This window comes from Equus asinus, chromosome 10, assembly GCF_041296235.1.
Source record: "Equus asinus isolate D_3611 breed Donkey chromosome 10, EquAss-T2T_v2, whole genome shotgun sequence".
NCBI lineage: Eukaryota > Metazoa > Chordata > Mammalia > Perissodactyla > Equidae > Equus > Equus asinus.
Window position 1 is genome coordinate 53,674,551 of NC_091799.1, and position 19,280 is coordinate 53,693,830.

Here is a 19,280-nt window from a genome sequence, read left to right on the forward strand (position 1 = left end):
CTGAGCTGCAGCTTTTCTCATTGTCTGGGCTGTCGTGTTTCTCATTGGCTGGGCTGTGGGGTTTCTCATTGGCTGGGCTGTGGGGTTTCTCATTGGCTGGGCTGCAGCATTTCTCATTGGCTGGGCTGTGGCGTTTCTCATTGGCTGGGCTGTGGGGTTTCTCATTGTCTGGGCTGTCGTGTTTCTCATTGGCTGGGCTGTGGGGTTTCTCATTGGCTGGGATGCAGCGTTTCTCATTGGCTGGGCTGTGGGGTTTCTCATTGGCTGGGCTGCAGCGTTTCTCATTGGCTGGGCTGCGGCATTTCTCATTGGCTGGGCTGTGGCGTTTCTCATTGGCTGGGCTGTGGCATTTCTCATTGGCTGGGCTGTTGCTGGGCTGGGAGAAAATCTTCCTTGAATAGTAAAGTAGTTTTACTTCCTGTCCGAGATGCAGATGTCTGTCTTTTCCTATTTGGTGTAATTGATGATGTGTGATGGAGGTGACAGCGCCCCCTACAGGCCTTCCTGACCCAACTTAGTTAAGGTTTCTTCTATTAATTTCCAGAGTTTTAACAATAGAGAACTTTCTATGATGTTTATGAGGTGCTGGGCTCCTGTTCTCAGAGCAGCCTTACAAGGTCTGTGCAATTTATCCCATTTTACAGGTGAAGCACGAAGCCTTGGAGCAGCTGATTTTGTGGCCAAGTCACCCAGAGACTGACACGTGTTGGACTGCAGAGCCACTTCCCACTTGACTGGGGTTTTCATTTATCCCAGCATTTCCAAACTGAACCACCTCTGCCATTTGGGGCTAGATCACTGTTTCTGGTGGAGGCTGTTTGGCATGCTGTAAGACATTTAGCAGCATCCTTGGCCTTCACTCACTAGATGCCAGTAGCCGATCCCCCTCCCCAAGTTGTGACAATTAAAAATGTCTCCAGGGGCTGGCCCTGTGGCCGAGTGGTTGATTTCGTGCGCTTTGCTTCGGCAGCCCGGAGTTTCGCCAGTTTGGATCCTGGGCATGGACACAGTGCACACGTACGGCTGTGCTGGGGCGGTGTCCCACGTGCCCTGGCTAGAGGGACCCGCAACTAAAAATACACAATGATGTACCAGGGGGCTTTGGGGAGAAAAAGGAAAAATAAAATCTTTAAAAACGTCTCCGTATGTTGCTGTGGAAATTAATAGAAGAAACCTTAAGTAAATTGGGTCGGGAAGGCCTGTAGGGGGAGCTCTCACCCCCATCACACACAGTCAATTATACCAAACAGGAAGAGACAGACATTTCCATCTTGGACAGGAAGTAAAACTACTTTACTATTGAAAGAAGACTTTTCTCCCCACGCAGCAACAGCCCAGCCAATGAGAAACACCACAGCCCAGCCAATGAGAAACGCCGCAGCCCAGCCAATGAGAAATGCTGCAGCCCTGCCAATAAGAAACCCCACAGCCCAGCCAATGAGAAACACCACAGCCCAGCCAATGAGAAACCCCACAGCCCAGCCAATGAGAAACCCCACAGCCCAGCCATTGAGAAATGCTTCAGCTCAGCCAATGAGAAACGCCACAGCCCGGCCAATGAGAAACCCCACAGCCCAGCCAATGAGAAACCCCACAGCCCAGCCAATGAGAAATGCCACAGCCCAGCCAATGAGAAACCCCACAGCTCAGCCAATGAGAAACCCCACAGCCCAGCCAATGAGAAATGCCACAGCTCAGCCAATGAGAAGGCGTTGCCACCCTGAACTGCTACTTTCCCCCACTGGACTTTCCTTTAGAACAACCTCACCCTGCTCCCCCTTTTTCTCTATAAAAGCAGCTCCCCTCATTTGTTTTCCAGATTTGCCTGTGGTTTGCCACAGCATACATATCCCAAATTACAATTCTTTTGGCTATTCCTGAATAAACTCGTTTTGAGTTAAAATAACAGGCAAGTTTGCTGTTTAAGTTGACATTGCCAAAGTGTCCCCAGGGGGAGGTTGAGAACGCCTGTTCTAACCCTTTATCCCGCTGTCGTGGGTTGAATGGTGGCCCCACAGAGAGGCGTCTAAGTCCCAACCCCAGAACCTGTGACGGTGACCTTACTTTGAAAAAGGGTCTTTGTTGATGTAATTAAGTTAAGGATCTCAAGATGAGGTCATCCTGGATTATCTAGGTAGGTCCTAAATCCAATGACAAGTGTTCTTCTAAGAGACAGACACACAGAAGAAGGCCATGTGAAGGCAAAGGCAGAGATCGGAGTCCTGCGGTCGCAGCCATAGAGCCGCCAGAAGCTGGGAGTGGCAAGGAAGGCTCCTCCCTACACCTTCGGGAGGGAGTGGGCTGCTGACACCTTGATTTTGGATTTCCGGCCTTGAGAACTGTCAGAGAGCAAATTTCTATTGTTTTAAGCCACTGGGTTTGTGGCTGTTTTGTGCCGGTCTCAGCCTATCAATACAATAACCAATGTTGTGGTTGGACGGCCCTTAGGGTTCTTATTATGATTCCAAGACATTCTTCAGCAATAATCATCAGGAAACTGAGAAAACAAAGGTTTATTACTCACAGGATCTGGAAAGGACACGGCGCATGTGGGGCCACACAGAGAGGTCTCAGTAGAGAGAAAGAGTGCACAACCTGGGCTTCCGCTTTTATTGGGACGAGGAGGGGGCTAGGGTCTTGCGGGCTGACTCTTTATTTGGGAATTTAAAACATAAGTAAAACATAAGAGTGGAAATTTAAAGTACAGAAAGAGAAAAAAAAATCCCAGCAGCCCAAATGGTCAGTTATTGAAATCAACCAAGATCTCCAACACAAAGGATCTTCGGGGGGGCGGGGGCGGCCTGGCTCTTCGTCTTGTAGTGTGGCTGGCAGTGCGCTTGTCTGAGCTGGCCGTCATTGCAGCCGAGGCCTCTTGGAAGTGCCTGCCTCCACAATGAAAAGCTTAAATTTGCACTTGCATTATGTGGGGGGTCAGAACTGGCCACCTCAAGATGTGTCTTTTTGGCATGAGGATTATTTGGGGTTGGTTATGTTTTAAAAAGTTGCAGACAGGGGAGAAGCTCTGAAAACCAAGTAGAAGTTACCCTTTGTAAGAAACGTTTACATTTGTAAGAGAAATCTCCATCTGCAAATGTGTCTCCCTCTCTGTACCAGGAAGTGGGGGGACGGCTTATTTCTAGAAACTCTTGTCACTGCAGAAGGCAAGGACTTAAATCTGCATAATAACCTTACTCTTGTTTACTGTGCTTTTCTGGTAATCCCCCATAACTGACTCCCCCACCCCAAACATCCTCCTTTATCTTTAGCTGAAGATGGTATTTAAGATGACAACCTCAGGGGCTGCCCCCATGGCTCAGTGGTGGGGTTCGGACGCTCTGCTTCAGCGGCCCAGGGTTTCGCCAGTTCGGATCCTGGGTGCCGACATGGCACCACTCGTCGGGCCACGCTGGGACAGCGTCCCACATGCCACAACTAGAAGGACCTGCAACTAAGATATACAGTCATGTACTGGGGGGCTTTGGGGAGAAAAAAGGAAAATAAAATCTTTAAAAAAAAAGATGACAACCTCAGTCATTCTGGCAAGTTGCTCAGTTTTCCTGGGTCCCCCCATGTACACGTTATAAAGCTTTGTTTGATTTCCTCCTGTTACTCTGTCTCATGTCAATTTAATTCACAGCCCAGCCAGAAGGACCTGAGGCTAGAGGAATTCTCTTCCTCCCCTGTAATTACAAAACAGAAAAAAACTGGCCGGACCCATGGCCGAGTGGTTAAGTTCGTTATCTCCCCTTCTGTGGCCCAGGGTTTCACCAGTTCGGATCCTGGGGGTGGAGCTAGCACTGCTCTTCAGGCCACGCTGAGGCAGCGTCCCACACAGAAGAACTAGAAAGACCCACAATTAGAGTGTAGAGCTATGTACTGGGGGAATTTGGTGAGAAGAAAAAGACGCAAAGCAAAAAAACCAGGAAGATTGGCAACAGATGTTAGCTCAGGGCCAATCTGTAAAAAAAAGAAAGAAAGAACAACAACCACCATTCCGTGTGTGGGCTTACACTACAGCAGTACTTTTGATGCGAGCTCAGTGAGCTGAGGAGACAAAAGAAAGATTTCTTGGGCTCTCAAGTCCTGGTAGCAGCGCTCCTTTATTCAGAGAATAGCATGGGGACAGGACCCAAGGGCAGCAGAATTGAAGGAACATGTCTGATTGTGGCCAGGGAGCTCCCAGCTATCAGAGACGGATGGCCACAAGGAGCCATTATGATCAGTAATAGGTGAATCTTGTAGAAGAGAAGAGCTAGAATCTAATATCCATGAATGTGTGCTATGGCTTCTACTGAAACATAGTTTCTCTCTCTAAAATCACCCTCATTTTTACAAGATAGTCAAATTAAGATTATCTGGTTTGCAAAGTAAGTGTAGTTTCAATAAAACTTGGTCCAATTATTTACATACGTGCAGCAAGAATGGCAACTGATCATATAGGCTCTTTTAAATTTGCTTTGCTGGAATTTTTTATATGGAATCTCAGACTGAACTTTAAAGGCCTCTCGAGGACAGAAAAGCCCAGCCAAGGACTTGCCATCAGATTTTGCCAGCAGTACCTGCTGATTTGGATGGATTCCTCTTTTCTCGAGGTGCCGCAAAATATTTTGAGGTTCCTTGCATCTGCCAGATAAGCGACCTTCCTTACTTACCGGGTAAGATTGCCAGAATCTCTGTAAACAAGGTGCCAGGCCAATATTTCCAAGTGGCTTTATTCCAGAAAGTCCAACCTTTGTTCCCGAAAAGCTGTCTTGTCAAATCTGAGCCTGTATGTTTCTCTCAAATATGACATTCCAGTCAAAGCCTTGGTAAGATAACCAATGTGTCCTATTATAAGGAGAACAGATTCTTATTGAACTTATGCAAATAACTAGATTTCCACAAAATAACCATACTCACTCACAAAGAGTTTCCAAATTATGGAGGGATCAGGTAGGGAGAAAAAGATAAATGTTTCAGCTCTGCTCACGAAGGTATAATTTCACCAAATTGCTATAAAGTTAGCATAAGAGAAAAAGATTTCCTTAAATCTGAGAAAACAAAATGAAACATTAAAACATCAACAATATTTCAAGCAAAAGTCATAAAAAATTATAAACATCCTCATCAGTTCAGACAGTCTTATATAATCGATTCTTGATCTTAATCTTCTGTTGGCAATTTTATGAGGTCATCACTTTCTCTGTTAGAATGTTGTTCTTACCCAGTTCAGTTTTACAATCAGAAACTTGTAGTTTAGAATACTATGTCAGGGGCTGGCCCCGTGGCCGAGTGGTTAAGTTCACACGCTCCGCTGCAGGCGGCCCAGTGTTTGTTGGTTCGAATCCTGGGCAGGGACATGGCACTGCTCGTCAGACCACACTGAGGCGGCGTCCCACATGCCACAACTAGAAGGACCCACAATGAAGAATATACAACTATGTACTGGGAGGCTTTGGGGAGAAAAAGGAAAAAAAATAAAATCTTAAAAAAAAAAAGAATACTATGTCAGAATTGTTTCCATGAATTTCTTTGAAGATGAAACATATTTGCTAAAGCAAAAAGCATCAGAGTAAAACAGAAACTATCTGCAAATGACAAAAGACTCAAAAGGACAATTGACAAAAAAACTTGGCTACTTCTGCGTCACACAACACTTCTAGATGATAACTAAGATTACGGCTGACGACCAGGACAGATCAGAATTTTAGGAATGCTATATAATTTTAAAACACCTATTTCAATAACATTCATGTACATAATACCATCTAAGAAAGTTTATCATCACTTATTTGACAATGCTTCCCATGTAGTTTAATAGACCAAATAAGCCTAATTAGTTTAGTATTTTCCTCCTTCCAGGGAACAGAGCAAATTTCTTTGAGAAGTCTCAGGGGCCCTCTGAAAATCCTCAGAGAAATTTTCTTCCTTCTACCAGGTCAAAAGAAAGCCTTCATTCAGGATTTGAATTTTTTTTTTTGAGGGAGGAGCTTGTCAAAAACATCAAAAGTTTAGGGGCCGGCCCCGTGGCCGAGTGGTTAAGTTCACGCCCTCCGCTTCTGCGGCCTAGGGTTTTGCCGGTTTGGATCCTGGGCATGGACGTGGCACCGCCCATCAAGTCATGCTGGAGAAGGCACTCAAGCTGCTAGATTTTTTGGCAAGGGCGTGCTTATGGCCATTTTTTGGCCTTTTCCCTTTTTTCCCCCCTTCAGTCTTAGGAACTAGCGATAGGCTAGATACTCCCCAGAGGATTTGCAAGCTCTTTGAGATAAGGGAAATGGAGGGACCTGAATGCCTCTAGAGCTGCCTTTCCAGCCTTACAAGGATTTTCCGAGGACAGTTGCTCTTGATTTCTCAGAAACTGGGTTGTAACTCAAATCACATTCTAGATTGATCTACCCGTCCAACTGCATCACAAAGGCACAGGGAAGCCACTCAAGTTTTCTCCCAGATGGAGTTTCTGGGGCATAGCCGATCCAATTGAAAGTGTCCCCAATGAGTTAGAATGCATCCAAGGGGCGGGTCTCCGGGGATGCTTGGGGCGTTCCCCGTGGCCGTAAAGCACCGTCAGCATCTGGCTGACGGCAGTCCAGAGACAGGATGCAGAGCCCTACAGCAGGCGTCAATATGGTTATAAGATCTAGTCCAGTCCCACTCAGCCGGGGCACTTAGTCCCTGAGCCAGCACGAGGCGAGCCAGGGAAGCAGGAGGCAAAGGCCTGGAGTTGGCCGGAGGCTGGGCTCTCAGCCCCGGGGTTGGGAGTTAAGTCCCTGGCAAAAGTTGCAAGTTTTTACAGAAAGTCCAGGTTCTGCTCAGGGCGAGCCTGAACTTAACCTCAACTTGGTGACAACAGAGGAGGTGACAAACGAGACAGACAAAGAAAGGAAAAGAGGACATCAGACCTCACCCTCATGGCCTCTTCCAGAGGGTTACCAAGATAAGAGTCACACAACAGTTCCCGTGCTGGGCACACAACCCAGCAGGACAGTTCACAGAATAAGTCACAGGTCTCCTATCCTCATAACCAACTCAGTAGGTGCCTAAAATACTCGACAAATCAACTGCCAAAGGAGGGCACCCCACCTGGTTGCGGGGTGATCAGGCCCGGAAACCAGAGTGGGGGCTCCCAGGGGTGGAGCTTTGACTCTTTAAAGATTTCTTTGTTTCTCGGTTGCAAAGCTCAAAAGGAGCCCAAAATGGCCACTGTAACTCTAAGAGAGACGAAAGAAATGGGTCCATTACCTTGAAATGCCCCCTGAACCTAGGGCAGCGTCCTACCTGTTGTTCCTCCTGTGGGGTTCCTACAGCAAGGGGTGACAGGGCGTCCCCCTGCATTGCATCCCTTGCATACCTTCCCTATTCTGCCTGGCAGTAATAGGTGCCTGGTGAATGGTCCCCGAGATAAAAGAATAGAGCAAAACAGTGAAGAATTTTCCACTGGTCTGGGGGACATTCTACCCAATTGCGTCCTGGAGCCGTTCTCCCAAGAAGGGGTTCCCATACTCAACCAAAGGTTAGAGTTTGGCACTTTCCTTGAACTGGAGTCCCGATTGGGACTTTCCCACGGTTCAGAGTGTGGGCATGAGCCATAGGGAGTGATCCCAATCCAGCCTGAGGAAAAGAAACCTTCCACGGGAGTCTTGGAGATTGGCGACCATCCTAATGACTTAAGTGGTTGACCGGCGCCCATGTAAAATTTATATCTTAGAGATAGGATTAGGAAGGAATGGATTAATTTGTTCTCCATCACCCTTAGGCTTAAGGTACTGATTCTCTTCAGGCTGAATGCTGTGATTTGCCCCATAGAGTAGCCATGGGCAGAAAATGTGGATGCAAACAGCTGTCCGAGAAGGTTCCCGATGGAGAACTGAATTTAGATCCATCCTTGAAAAAGAGAAAGGCACAAGGAAGAAAAGGGCCCTTACCAGAACTTCAGCTCACAAGCCGGTGAAGCAAGATCCCTGTGGGGGCCACCAGAAGAAATGATGCAGGCTTGGCGAGCCAAGGAGTCGAAAGAAAGATTTTTTGGACTCTCAAAGTGTGGTAGAAGTGCTCTTTTACTCAGAGTATAGCTTGGGGACAGGGCCCGTGGGCAGTAAGGGCTGCAGCATGGGGACGGGGCCTGTGGGCAGTAAGGGCTGCAGCATGGGGCCGGGGCCTGTGGGCAGGGATAGCTGCAGTGGGTTGAGGGTGGGGCTGAATTCATAAGGCACAGGCGTGTGAGTTATTCCTCTACAAGACAGAGGAAAGATCATGTAAAAAATGTTTTTAAGCTGTCAGTGCACGTGGGGTCTGGCTATGGGCTGGTCCCGTAACTTTGGATATGGGTCAGGTCGGGTCAGGTGAGGACGCCCTAGGCCTCCCAGAGGGTGGTGTCAATCGGCATGCAGGCCCAGATGCCTCGGCCTTCTCTCCCTGGGCAGCCTTTCTCCACATCACTTTGTGATGGCAGCCACAAGAAACCAGCACGTTTACTGTGGCGCGCACTTGAATTTGGCAGAGAGAAACGGTTCACTCTCACACAGTGCTCATGTTCTACTTCAGTGAAATCCCCGCGGTGTAATCTTTTAGTATTTTATTTTTAATGTATGCTTCATTTCTCTCCTTCTGGAAAGTTCCAACAGTTCCCTCTGCTGTGGCCTGCAGGCCCCTGTGGTCACATGAGGCTGCGTCCCACACCTACCGGGTGCCTGGCCCATTCACCTCCAGCTGAGAAGCATGTGCAGTGGGTCATCCACAAATCTCTGACGCTCAGGGTGGCAGGCTCACCGCGGAGGGCAGCCAAGGTTCAGAGGGGAGAGGAGACAGGCACAAGGCTGTCAGCTGAAGAGGGGCAGGGCCTGCTCTGCCCCCCTGCCCAGGCCTCAGTTTCCCCTTCTGTGAAATGGGGATAGGATGCTCATCTGGCATCCCTCCGGACAGTTGTGTTTCAGAACTGGGAATTGTGTGTATCTTAGGAAGGTAACTGACGGCGGACGCTGCTGTATATTATGTGATGCCCTGGGGTTCTAGGAGTAGCTCCCACGCAAAGGGAAAAATACGGATTAATAGGGACACAAGGGACAAGTGACCAGTGAAAACAGCCTGGGCCAGCGCAGCGGGAGGGCATCCCTCCACTGGAGTTACGGCTCCACCTTAAGAAAAAGTTGGGTTTCCAGAGCCTTTTGGATTGTGGGACTGTGGACTGACTGTGGGGAGAGTTGGAGGAGACTGTCACAGATGATTCTTTGTCAGGGCTCAGTCAACTTGGTAAGAAGGAGGGGATGAGAAGGAAAGAGGGGAAAGAGAGGGGGAAGGGGAGGAGAGAAAGAAAGAGGAAGAGGAAGGGGGGAGGAGGAGGCAGGGAGGAGGGCAGGGGTGGGGGAAGTGGAAGGGTGGAGATGATAGGAGGACAGAGGGAGGGGAGAGGGGAAAGACGTGGGTGGAGGAGGAAAGGGGGAGGGGTGGGAGATACAGGAAGAGGGCAAGGAGGATGGGGGAGGAGGAGAGAGGGAGGAAGGTGGAAGGATGAAGGGAATCACGGGAAAAAGGAGGAGGGGAGGAGAAATTTAGGGAGGAAGGAAACGGGAAGAGGAGAGGGAGGAGGGAGAGCAAGCCTGGAGCCCACATTTGCGAATGAATGAATCTCAGCCCCAGCTAATGTGACAGGCGCAGCTCTCGGCTTCTGTGCCTGTAAAATGGGGTGATCACAACAGTGCTACCTGGCAGGGTAGGAACCCGGCTGTAGTTGCTGGTCGTCGCTGACTCCGCTGACCCCTGACCAAAAAAGTAGCAGATCAGTGGCTGGCTCTGGGCCTGTCCTCCGGATCTGTCTCCTCGGCCCCCTTCCACCCACCCTGGGCAGCCCGCGGGGACCAATGGCAGCGTGGGGGCGGGGGGGGGGAGGGATGAGCTCCTGTCCTGCCCTGTCCTCCAAATGGCGCTGGAGGCAGGCCCTGGCCGCCTCCCAAGGAGAGCGCTGGGAAGGTCGGTCAAGCAGGGCAGCTAACAAGCGGGGCGGGCGGGTAGGGGCAGAAGAAGGGGAGCTTGGAGGGAGGGGTCCGAGGCAGAGGCCCGCACGGCCAGAGCGCAGGCAGAGCAGGGCCCAGGAGTCTGCAGAACCACATGCCGGGAGGCCCACCTGCTCGGGCTAAGTTTGGGTCCTCCGTCTTGTTCTCATCGTCCTTGCCCGCCTTCTGCCTGAGCTTCTGGGAGCCGGCGAGGGAGCGGCCAAGACTGAGGGTCTGTGAGCGGCTTCAGGTCAGCCAGGGAACAGGGTGGTGAGCAGCCAGGCCAGCGCTGGCCCGCGCCTGATCTGCAGGAGGGCTTTCTCTGAGTGACCATTTAGGACCTTGGGGTGCAAATAATGGAAGGGTGGGGACCTGGCGTGTGGATTTTGTCCTCTCTGGGCTCCTGAGGTGTTACAGTGAGCCTTAACTGACAAGATTTGGGGATATAGATTCCGAATTAGCTGGATCCTTGAAATAGATCTCTAAGATTGAGGTGGGGTTTGGATTTATAACCTGCTAGGGCCCCTAGGCTGTGAGTTTAGGACGCCCCTGGGTCCCTGGAATGTGTTTCAGACCGAAGAGGCTTTGAGGCGTGGATTTAGGACAAGCTGGGGCAAGAATCCAGTACGGACAGGCCCTGAGCGTGAACTGGAATTTTCTGGTTCCCCGGGCTACGAATCCTAGATGCCACCGAGGGCTCGGGCTGGGAGCGCCGGGGCTGGGAGCACCGAGGAACCACTGCTGGGGACCGCGTGACGCACGTATTTCCTAAACGTAAGGCTGGAGGACGGGGGGAGGAGCTTGGTTGCCATGGAGACAGCGGCCGTCCCCACCGGGCCGTTCTAGCCCCTGGGTCTCGTTGGCCGCCGCCTCTCTGGCCGAAGCACCCTCTCCATGACTGTAGCCTCCGGAAGGAGGCGGGCCTCGGCTATGCGGCTGGGGGGCTCTGAGCCAGACAGGTCGGAAGAAGGCCTTGGGGCGGGCCGGGGCGGGCAGGGGGCGGGGCCTAGGGCGCTGGGTGGGCGGGAGGGAGCCCAGGGGGTGGTGACTGGGCCAAAGCCTGAGGGCGGGCGGGTGTTCAGGGGTGGAACCTGGGCCAGGCCCAGGGCTGGGGGCGGGGCCTAGTTCCGAGCGGACGGGGCGTATGTTCCCAGCCGGGCCCAATGAGTGGCGGGGATGGAGTAGAGGCGGGACCTGGAGGAAAGCCCAGGACTGTGGCCGGACGGGCGTGGGGATGGATACTGGGACCAAGGACAGCGGCTAGGTCATGGCATGGGAGCGGGGCCTGACTGAGCGGTTGGGAAGGGCCTAGGTATGTGGTGGGGACAAGGCTTGCGAGTCAAGACCGCAGTGTGGAGCTTGGGCCCAGAATCTCGCAGCTGGGTCAAGGCATGGGGCGGGGCTTGACAGTGACTGACGGGGCGGAAGAACCGTGTGTGGGCGTGGCCTGTACTAATGATTGGCAGAGAAGCCTGGGCCGGGCTAGAAGCAAGGAGGCCTGGGCCAAGATGGGATGGGGCGGAGTCTGGCCAGAACGGAGCCAATCCGAGGCATGGGGCGGAGTCGGCTCGAGGGGGGCGGCCCGGGCTTGCCCTGGGGGCGGAGCCGGGGCCTGGGGGCGGGGCCGGCTGGCCGAGGTGGCCGGAGCGGCCCGCCGCCTCAGCGCTCTCTGCCTCCCCAGGATGCGGGCGCCGGGTGCGGGCTGGGTCTCCGTGGCCTCGCTGGTGCTGTTATGGCTGCTGGGGCTGCCGTGGACCTGGAGCGCAGCGGCGGCCCTCGGCGTCTACGTGGGCGGCGGCGGCTGGCGTTTCCTGCGCATCGTCTGCAAGACCGCGCGGCGGGACCTCTTGTGAGTGCAGCCCGGGCCTGGTCCCGGGTCGCGGCCGGCCGGGGACGGGCTGCGCGCCCTGGGGGCGAACTGAAGGGGGCTGCAGGCGCGGCGTGGGGGGCGCCGAGGGCTTGGGGGACAGGTTTTGCATACGGCGGCGGGGCTAGGGGCGGGGCCGGGGCCTGAAAGAGTGGCACGTTCGGGGGCTCTGAGGGTGTCTGCCCCGCACAGCTTGAGGGACTCTGGAGGGAGATGAGTAGGTTGCAAGTTCTTGAGACTGCTTGGGAGACCTCAGGGGACTGGAGGGCATCTTGGGGGTCTTTGGGCAGCTGGTAGAGTTCCAGAAAGCTGGGGCCGACTGGGAAGTCGTGGGGATTCTGGGGTCTCTGTGGGGCCTTGGTGACTGTGGGAGGCCTCTGGGGCCTCTTCAGAGACTCTGGCAGGTCCCTAGGGGTTCACAGGGGCGACCCAGTGGTCCCTCGGGCCTACCAGGACACTTTGGGTCTACTTAGGGCTTTCTGGGGGCGCGTGAAGGGCTTCTCAGGGCCTCCGTAAAGGACCTTCAGGGTCTTTGAGGGGTGTGTGTCTCCTCGGGGCCGTTTACAGGTTTCTTTGTGGCCGGCATGCTCCTTGAGAGTTTGGGGTCTGTGCGGGGCCTTGGGGCTTGTTCAGGCTCTGTGAGGAGGTTGCTGTACGTTCCAAGACTTGTTTGGGGTTCTCTGGAGACTGGGTCTCTGGGGAGGGGATTCAGGTGTTGTGTGCAGGCATCCTTGGAAGGTCTCCAGGGCTTCTGAGGGGCTTGCTCAAAGAAGCTGTTGGGGTCCTACGGGGTGAATAGGTGTTGTTGGAGGTCTCCATGGGAGCAAATATCAGTGAGAGTGCCCGGGAGAGAGGACCTGAGCACCTGCTGTGGGACTGCCAGACGCAGCGCCTCGCGGGCGCCCTGTCCTCTGGCTCCTCCTCCTTACTTCTCCACTGCCCGGTTAAGAACTGAGTCTCTGCGAGTGCAGGGATGGTGTGGAGCTGCAGAGAGTTCCTCCAAACTGACTGCTTCTGAACCTTCTAGAACCCGTCCTTTCCACCTGCCCTGCCCTCAGTCTTTCTGACATGCAGATCTGACTGCGCCCTCCATTCACACACCCTCCAGGACCCCATCCTCTGCAGAGAAACTCAGCCTTCAGCTGGGTGCGTGAGGTCCTGCCGACCTTGCTCCTGCCCACTGGCTGCTCCCCCCTCCACGTTCACCTGGCCCCCACGTCAGCTTGCCTTGTCATGCTCAGGCTGCTCCCTCTGCCTGGAGCACACCAGGCTTCCTTTTGCCTGCTGATGCTTTCTGATGTTGCCTCCCTCAGGGCACCCTTTGCCGAATTTTCCTGCTCAGCACCCTCCCACAGCTGCTTGTTGCCCTTGGAATCTAGACCACGTGAGGTTCCTGATCACGTCCCCCGCCTTCTCTCCTTTCCTTTGTCACTCTTCCAGCTACGCTGGCCTCTTTGCTGGTCCTAAACCAGCTCAGCCTTGTTCCAGCCCCAGGGCCTTTGCACTTGCTGCTCCCCTGCTCAGTCTGGATCACTCTTCCTCTGGTCTGCATTTTTGTCATGCTGTGGCTTATATGTCACCTTCTTGGAGCGCCCTCCCCTGCCACTGTGTCTCTGTAGACCCTCCCACCTTTTTGCTCTCTGGTACAATGGTCAGCACTTAGAGGGCTCCCTCGGCGCCAGGCACCATGCTAAGCACGACTTCTTTAAGCCCCCCCAACGGCCTTGTGAGCTGAGTCCTCTCTTGTCACCACCCTACAGGTGAGCAAACTGAGGCACAGCATGGTTTTGTCACTTGCCCAAGGTCATTGAGGTGGCAAATGGTGGGGGCAGGACTTGAACCCAGGCAGTGTGGCTCCAAAGCTAGGCTTGTCACCACCAGCAGCATCTGTCCTTCGTAATTATCGTATGGATCTGCTTTCCTGCCTTTAAATCTTGGGTCTGTTTCCCCCACTAGACCGTGGGCTCCATGGGGCCCAGATGGGGAAGGTGGTCTTGGTGCTGCTGTGGCCCTGGTCCCACTCAGGATGGCACACAGAGGAGCACAGGATGCATCCACCTCCTTAGGCTTGCCTGGGCCCCGCTCTGCTCCATGGAGCCAGGCTATCTGGCCGGCTGTCTCCCCGGGGACAGGGCGGGAGCTGGGTCCACTCCGAGTCCCTGACACAGGGCTTGACGCGTTTCTGCAGGAGGCGGCCTTGAAGATGGCCCCACCTCCTGGTCTTCACGCCCTGGTCTGATCTCCCTTGGAGTGTGGGCTGGACCTGGTGACCCCTTCTAATAAACAGAATACAGCAGAAGTCGTGGGATGTCGCTTCTGAGATGAAGTCGAAGGAGACGGTGGCCTCTGTCTTGAGTGCTCTCTCCCTTCACTCCCTCTGGGGGAGGCCGGCTGCCATGGCACGACGCAGCCCTGTGGAGAGGCCCCGTGCGTCTGCTCGGAAGTGGATTCTGTCACAGTAAAGCACTGAGGTGACCGCAGCCCAGCTGACACCTTGTGAAGCCTCACAGAGACCCTGAATTAGAACCACCCAGCTCAGCTGCTCCCAGATTCCTGACCCACAGAAACTGGGAGATGATAAATGTTGTTTAGCCGGTAATTTTTAGAGTAATTTGTTAGGCAGCAATAGCTAACTAACGCAGCTTGTTCTAGTGCTCTCACAGTCCTGTGAAGAAGGAGTGTTAATCAATCCTATTTTACAGGTTGGTGAACCAGGGCACAGAGAGGTGAGGTCATTTACCCGGGAACACACAGCCAGGGAAGGGCAGGGCTCCGGAGTCTGTGTTCTTAGCCGCTGTGCTGTGCTGGGGTGGGGGCAGGGACTGCATTTAGACCCTGGGTTCAGAAAATATTTAAGCACCCTGCCCCGGTTCTCCCCACTTGTTCTCTCTTGCAGCATGAAATCTGACCATGTTCATCCTTGGTTTTGTCCTGTCCCCGTGTCCTGGAGCTCACGGTGAAAGCAGGAGGGGGCAGAGGGAACAGAGGGACGAGAAGAGGCCTTGGGAAAGGCCAAGAGGCAGACAGTGGCCTCTTTGTCCCCAGGGTGGGGGTGGCTTTGGCTGCTGCCAGGCAGGGTGGCCTGGGCACGTGGCTGGAGCCGGCGCCGGAGTCCACTGCCTGCCCATGTGGGTGTGCTCCGGAGAGGCCATGGGAAGGCCAGCCACGCCAGGATGCTTGCGCATCCAAGCAGGGCCAGCTCCGGACACGGCTCCTGTTTCTCACTGTGCGGCCTGTGCACTGGCGCAGCAGTGAGTGTGTTGGTGGCTGTGAGGGCGGCAGTTAGGAGCTTGGTGCCCGAGGCAGCGTGTCTGGTGTGGGCCTTGGTGCTGCCCCCTGCTGGCCTGTGGACGCCATCCTGAGTCCCAGGTCTCTGATGGGTGAGCATAGTCCTTGGGCTGCACCTCTCCTTCCAGAGGCGTCAACTGAGACCTGCCGCGTGGTACATGGTGGGTGCTTGACTGATGCTTTGTGACAAGCCTGAGGAGGAGCTGAGGGGCCCTGCCAGGAGGCCTGGTTCTGGGTTGTTCTGTCCCCAACTCACTGTGTGACCTGGGGCGTGTTACTTCACTTCTGAGCCCCCAGCTCATCCATCATCTGACAGATGGGGGTCTTAGGACCCTGCTTTGGAGGGTGGTTGTAAGGTTATCACAGTGCCTGGCACACAGCAGGTGCTCAATAAATGCAGAGGTTGCTCAGCTTGGCTACTAGATTTATTGATTGACTGGATGAGACACCAGGATCTGACCAGGGAGGTAGGTGTATAAACAGCTAATGTTTAATATTTTGCGTTTTTACTTTTGTTTTGTCATAGTTAATACATAACACCTGGTACAAAATGCAGACGTTACGGGAGTCTGCGGTGACTGTTGCCCTCTCCACTGCCCCAGCCCTGCGCGTCCCCCTCGCAGGCATCCTGTGCCCCTTCCCAAGGTCTGGTTACAGAAGCCCTCGCAGCCCCTCCTGCCCCGTGCCCATCCTCCAGCTCCGCTCGCCTGGCGCGCTCCTTCCGTCACACCTGTGGTCTTCGCTCTTATCCCAGACGTGGAGCTCGCGGGGACAGACGCGCAGCCCTCTGCCTCGGGCCGCAGCTGCCTGCCCGGCCTCCGCCACGCTTCCCTCCCTCCCAGGGTGACTCTTGCCTCTTGTCTGAATCTTTTGGACTTTATCTGCGTGTCTTTAAGCGGCTTATATGACGTGTACCTTGTCTCAGTTGAGACTTGATCTGCTCATCTCCCTCCATGGAAGATGAGGGTCGGCGTCCCTTTACCCCGCGTCCCTGTCCTCACTCTCCTCCTGTCCCTGTGCACATGCATGCATCCCACCCCCCAGACACACGTCCTTCCCTCCCTTCATTGTCCCGGTGTTATTACAGTGGATTCTCAGTATTTGGGGTAGTTTTGTTCTGTAAAGTCACTGCAAACGTGGAGTTTCTAGGGAAAATACAGAGTTAGGTTCCTGGGAGCCTCTGGTCACAACATTCCCATCAGCCAGTCAGTACAGAGCCTTGGTTTATGTGTGTTCTGTTTAAAGATACCTCGTCTTCTCTATATTGTTGATTTACTACCGTTGAACTCACGCCAACGGCATAGTCACTCCTGCCTGAACAAGACTGATGTAATATGTGTTTTCTCCACAAGGCACATCCAGCCTTCTTGTGCTTAGGACTAGACACCACTTCAGCGTGACCACTAGAGGCCACTTTAAACAGCAGAATCACCAACAAAAAGCACAAAAATGCAAAAAATCTGGTACTAAATAGATTGCCAAAAGGACGCTTGTTTACAACATGAGCTGAAACAAAAAGACAGAACGCCACCTAGTTTGACCTAACCTGGGAATACGCACATTGGTAACTCAATTTTTTTGCCACTCTGCGTGTGTCCTCGAATGATTATGAAAGCAATGCAAATGTTGATTTTGGGGTTACAAATAAATTTTAGTGAGTGGGTGAATCTGCAGTTAAGGGATCTGTGAATAATGAGGATTGACTGTATATCATATTTGGGTTAGGTTATTAATCAGCTTTTACATTGTTTTGATTGTAACAGTATTCTTGGTGGAACCATGTAGTATACTATAACCACTTTTTATTTCCTGAGCAACTTTATGTGTTTTCTCTGAGGTTATTGATTGCCTTTGTATTTGTTAGTTTTCTGTGTGTTTATCTCTACTTCAAGCCCAAACTCCACAACAGCTGTCTCTCTCTCTCTCCTCTCACGACACTTACAGCATCAGATGGGCTTTCAGCTCCACCTTTGTGCAGAAGTCTCTCTTAGCCTCCAATCTGTCCAGGCTGGGTGGGTTGGCCCCTGCACCTGTGTGCAGCCGTCACCCTGGCTCGCTCCCAGCTGCCTTCCTGAGGGTTAGCATCACTTCTGTCTTGGGTTGGATACCCTGTTTCTTGGTTTGGGTCCCTGGTAGTCCTCCTGTTTGGTTTATTCCTTCAGTTTATTGAGCACATCTTTATCAGCTTTGGTAGAAGTCATACATGGAAAGTTAATATTTTGAGACTCTCCATGTATGAAAATATCTTTATTTCCACCTCACACTTGATAATGGTCTAGGTATAGTCTTCTAGGTTGGAAACTATTTTCCTTCAAAAGTGAAGTCATTTCTCATTTTCTTCTCAAATCATGGCTGTTGTTAAGAAGTCTGAAGCCTTTCTGATTCCTGATCCTTTGTAGTGATCTGTTTTTTCTTTCTGGAAGCTTGTGAGATCTTTTCAAGATGGTGGGCTATTTCCATCTGTTGTATGGTCTGTTGGGGGGCCTCAGGTCAAGGAAGTTTTCGCGAATGACATCATTGGTGATTTCCTCTGTTCTTCTTGGGACCCTATTGTTGAGTGCCTGGAGCAGTGTCCAGCTTGATAGCTAATTGTTAAATGAATATAATGTTGGACCTTCTGGTCTGGCTCTCCAATTTTCTTATCTTATTTATTTATTTATTTATTTTAAAGATTTTATTTTTCCTTTTTCTTCCCAAAGCGCCCCGGTACATAGTTGCATATATATATTTTTTTAGTTCTGGGTCCTTCTAGTTGTGGCATGTGGGATGCTGCCTCAGCATGGCTTGATGAGCGGTGCCATGTCCACACCTAGGATCGGAATTGGCAAAACCCTGGGCTCCCGAAGCAGAGTGCATGAACTCAACCACTCGGCCACAGGGCCAGCCCCATATCTTTTTTTTCATTTTTTTTGAGGAAGATTAGTCCTGAGCTAACTACTGCCAATCCTCCTCTTTTTGCTGAGGAAGACTGGCCCTGAGCTAACGTCCATGCTCATCTTCCTCTACTTTGTATGTGGGACGCTGCCACAGCATGGCTTGCCAAGCGGTGCCATGTCCACACTCGGGATCCGGACCAGCGAACCGTGGGCTGCAGAGAAGTGGAACGTGGGAACTTAACCACTGCGACACTGGGCCGGCCCTATCTTTTTTATTTTTAATCTCTGTCTTCTTGTCCCACTTTCTATGATATTTCTTCAAATATATCTTCTAACCCTTCTATTAATGTTTAACTTATGCTCTCACACTTAAATTTTCAAATTATGATTATTTAAATTAATAGACTATTATTTATTTTTGTTTTTTTCTTGTTTTTTTTTAATAGATTTCATTTTTTATTATCAGTTTTAGGTTTACAGAAAAATTGAACAGAAAGTACAGAGAGCTCCCATGTACCCGCTCACCTCCCGCCGGTTTCCCCTGTATGAAGATCTTGTATTAGTGTACTTGTTACAATTGACGCCAATACTGATACATTATTATTAGCTACAGCTCACATTTCCCATTAGGGGTCACTCTGTGTTGTACATTCTATGGTGCCCTCACATTTTACTTTTCCAGGATAGTTTTTTCATTCCCTGGACGCTTTTTTACAGCAGCTTGTTCTTTTCCATGGATACGATATGTCTTCTTACATCTCCGGGGATATTCATGACTTTATTAATTTTCTTTCCTCTTTTGCACAATCTCTTTTTCCTTAAAGATGTTCTTCTTTGTTTATTTTAGTCTTCGTCATCCCCGTTGGAGGAAATCCCCACGGGTCTGGTAGTCTTGGGTGTAAAGGCACATATCTCAGCACAGATATGTGTGGGGAGAGCGGGTCCTGTCAACTGGGAGCCTCGCGATGGGGTCACCTGTCCAGGCGGTGCTTTGGGGAGACCCGTGGCAGTGTCTCTGCGTCTTTGCTCTGGGCCTACTCAGATTCCCCGTGGGAAGCTCTTCTGGTCTCCCGCCTGGACAGCGCCCTCCCAGAAGTGCAGCGGGCCAGAGGCCGAGGGGCTCGCCGCCCAGCAGTGACATCCCCACCTGGAAACCCTCCCATGGAGGGACCTCCAGTCCTCTCTGGGGTGGCAAGGGTCGCTTCTTCTTTTTTAAATTTATTGAGATATAATTGACATATAACATTTTGTTAGTTTCAGGTGTACAACATAATGATTCGA

The 19,280-nt window shown here is 52.0% G+C and overlaps 1 protein-coding gene across 9 annotated transcripts in view; it reads left to right on the forward strand.

Moving 5' to 3' along the window:
- The first annotated feature begins 9,826 nt into the window (after positions 1-9,826).
- SLC27A1 (solute carrier family 27 member 1) overlaps positions 9,827-19,280 on the forward strand; it is a 37,087-nt gene continuing 27,633 nt past the window's right edge. For 2 of the 9 annotated variants that reach the window (XM_070519389.1, XM_070519394.1), the window contains exons 1-3: positions 9,973-10,218; positions 10,542-10,742; positions 11,650-11,817. In XM_070519389.1, coding sequence (XP_070375490.1) covers positions 11,651-11,817 — 167 coding nt within the window. In that variant the 5' untranslated portion in view covers positions 9,973-10,218; positions 10,542-10,742; position 11,650. Of the gene's footprint in view, positions 9,946-9,972; positions 10,219-10,541; positions 10,743-11,099; positions 11,281-11,408; positions 11,818-19,280 lie in introns of those variants that run through there. The other 7 variants (XM_070519390.1, XM_070519397.1, XM_070519392.1 and 4 more) reach the window with 7 other exon arrangements.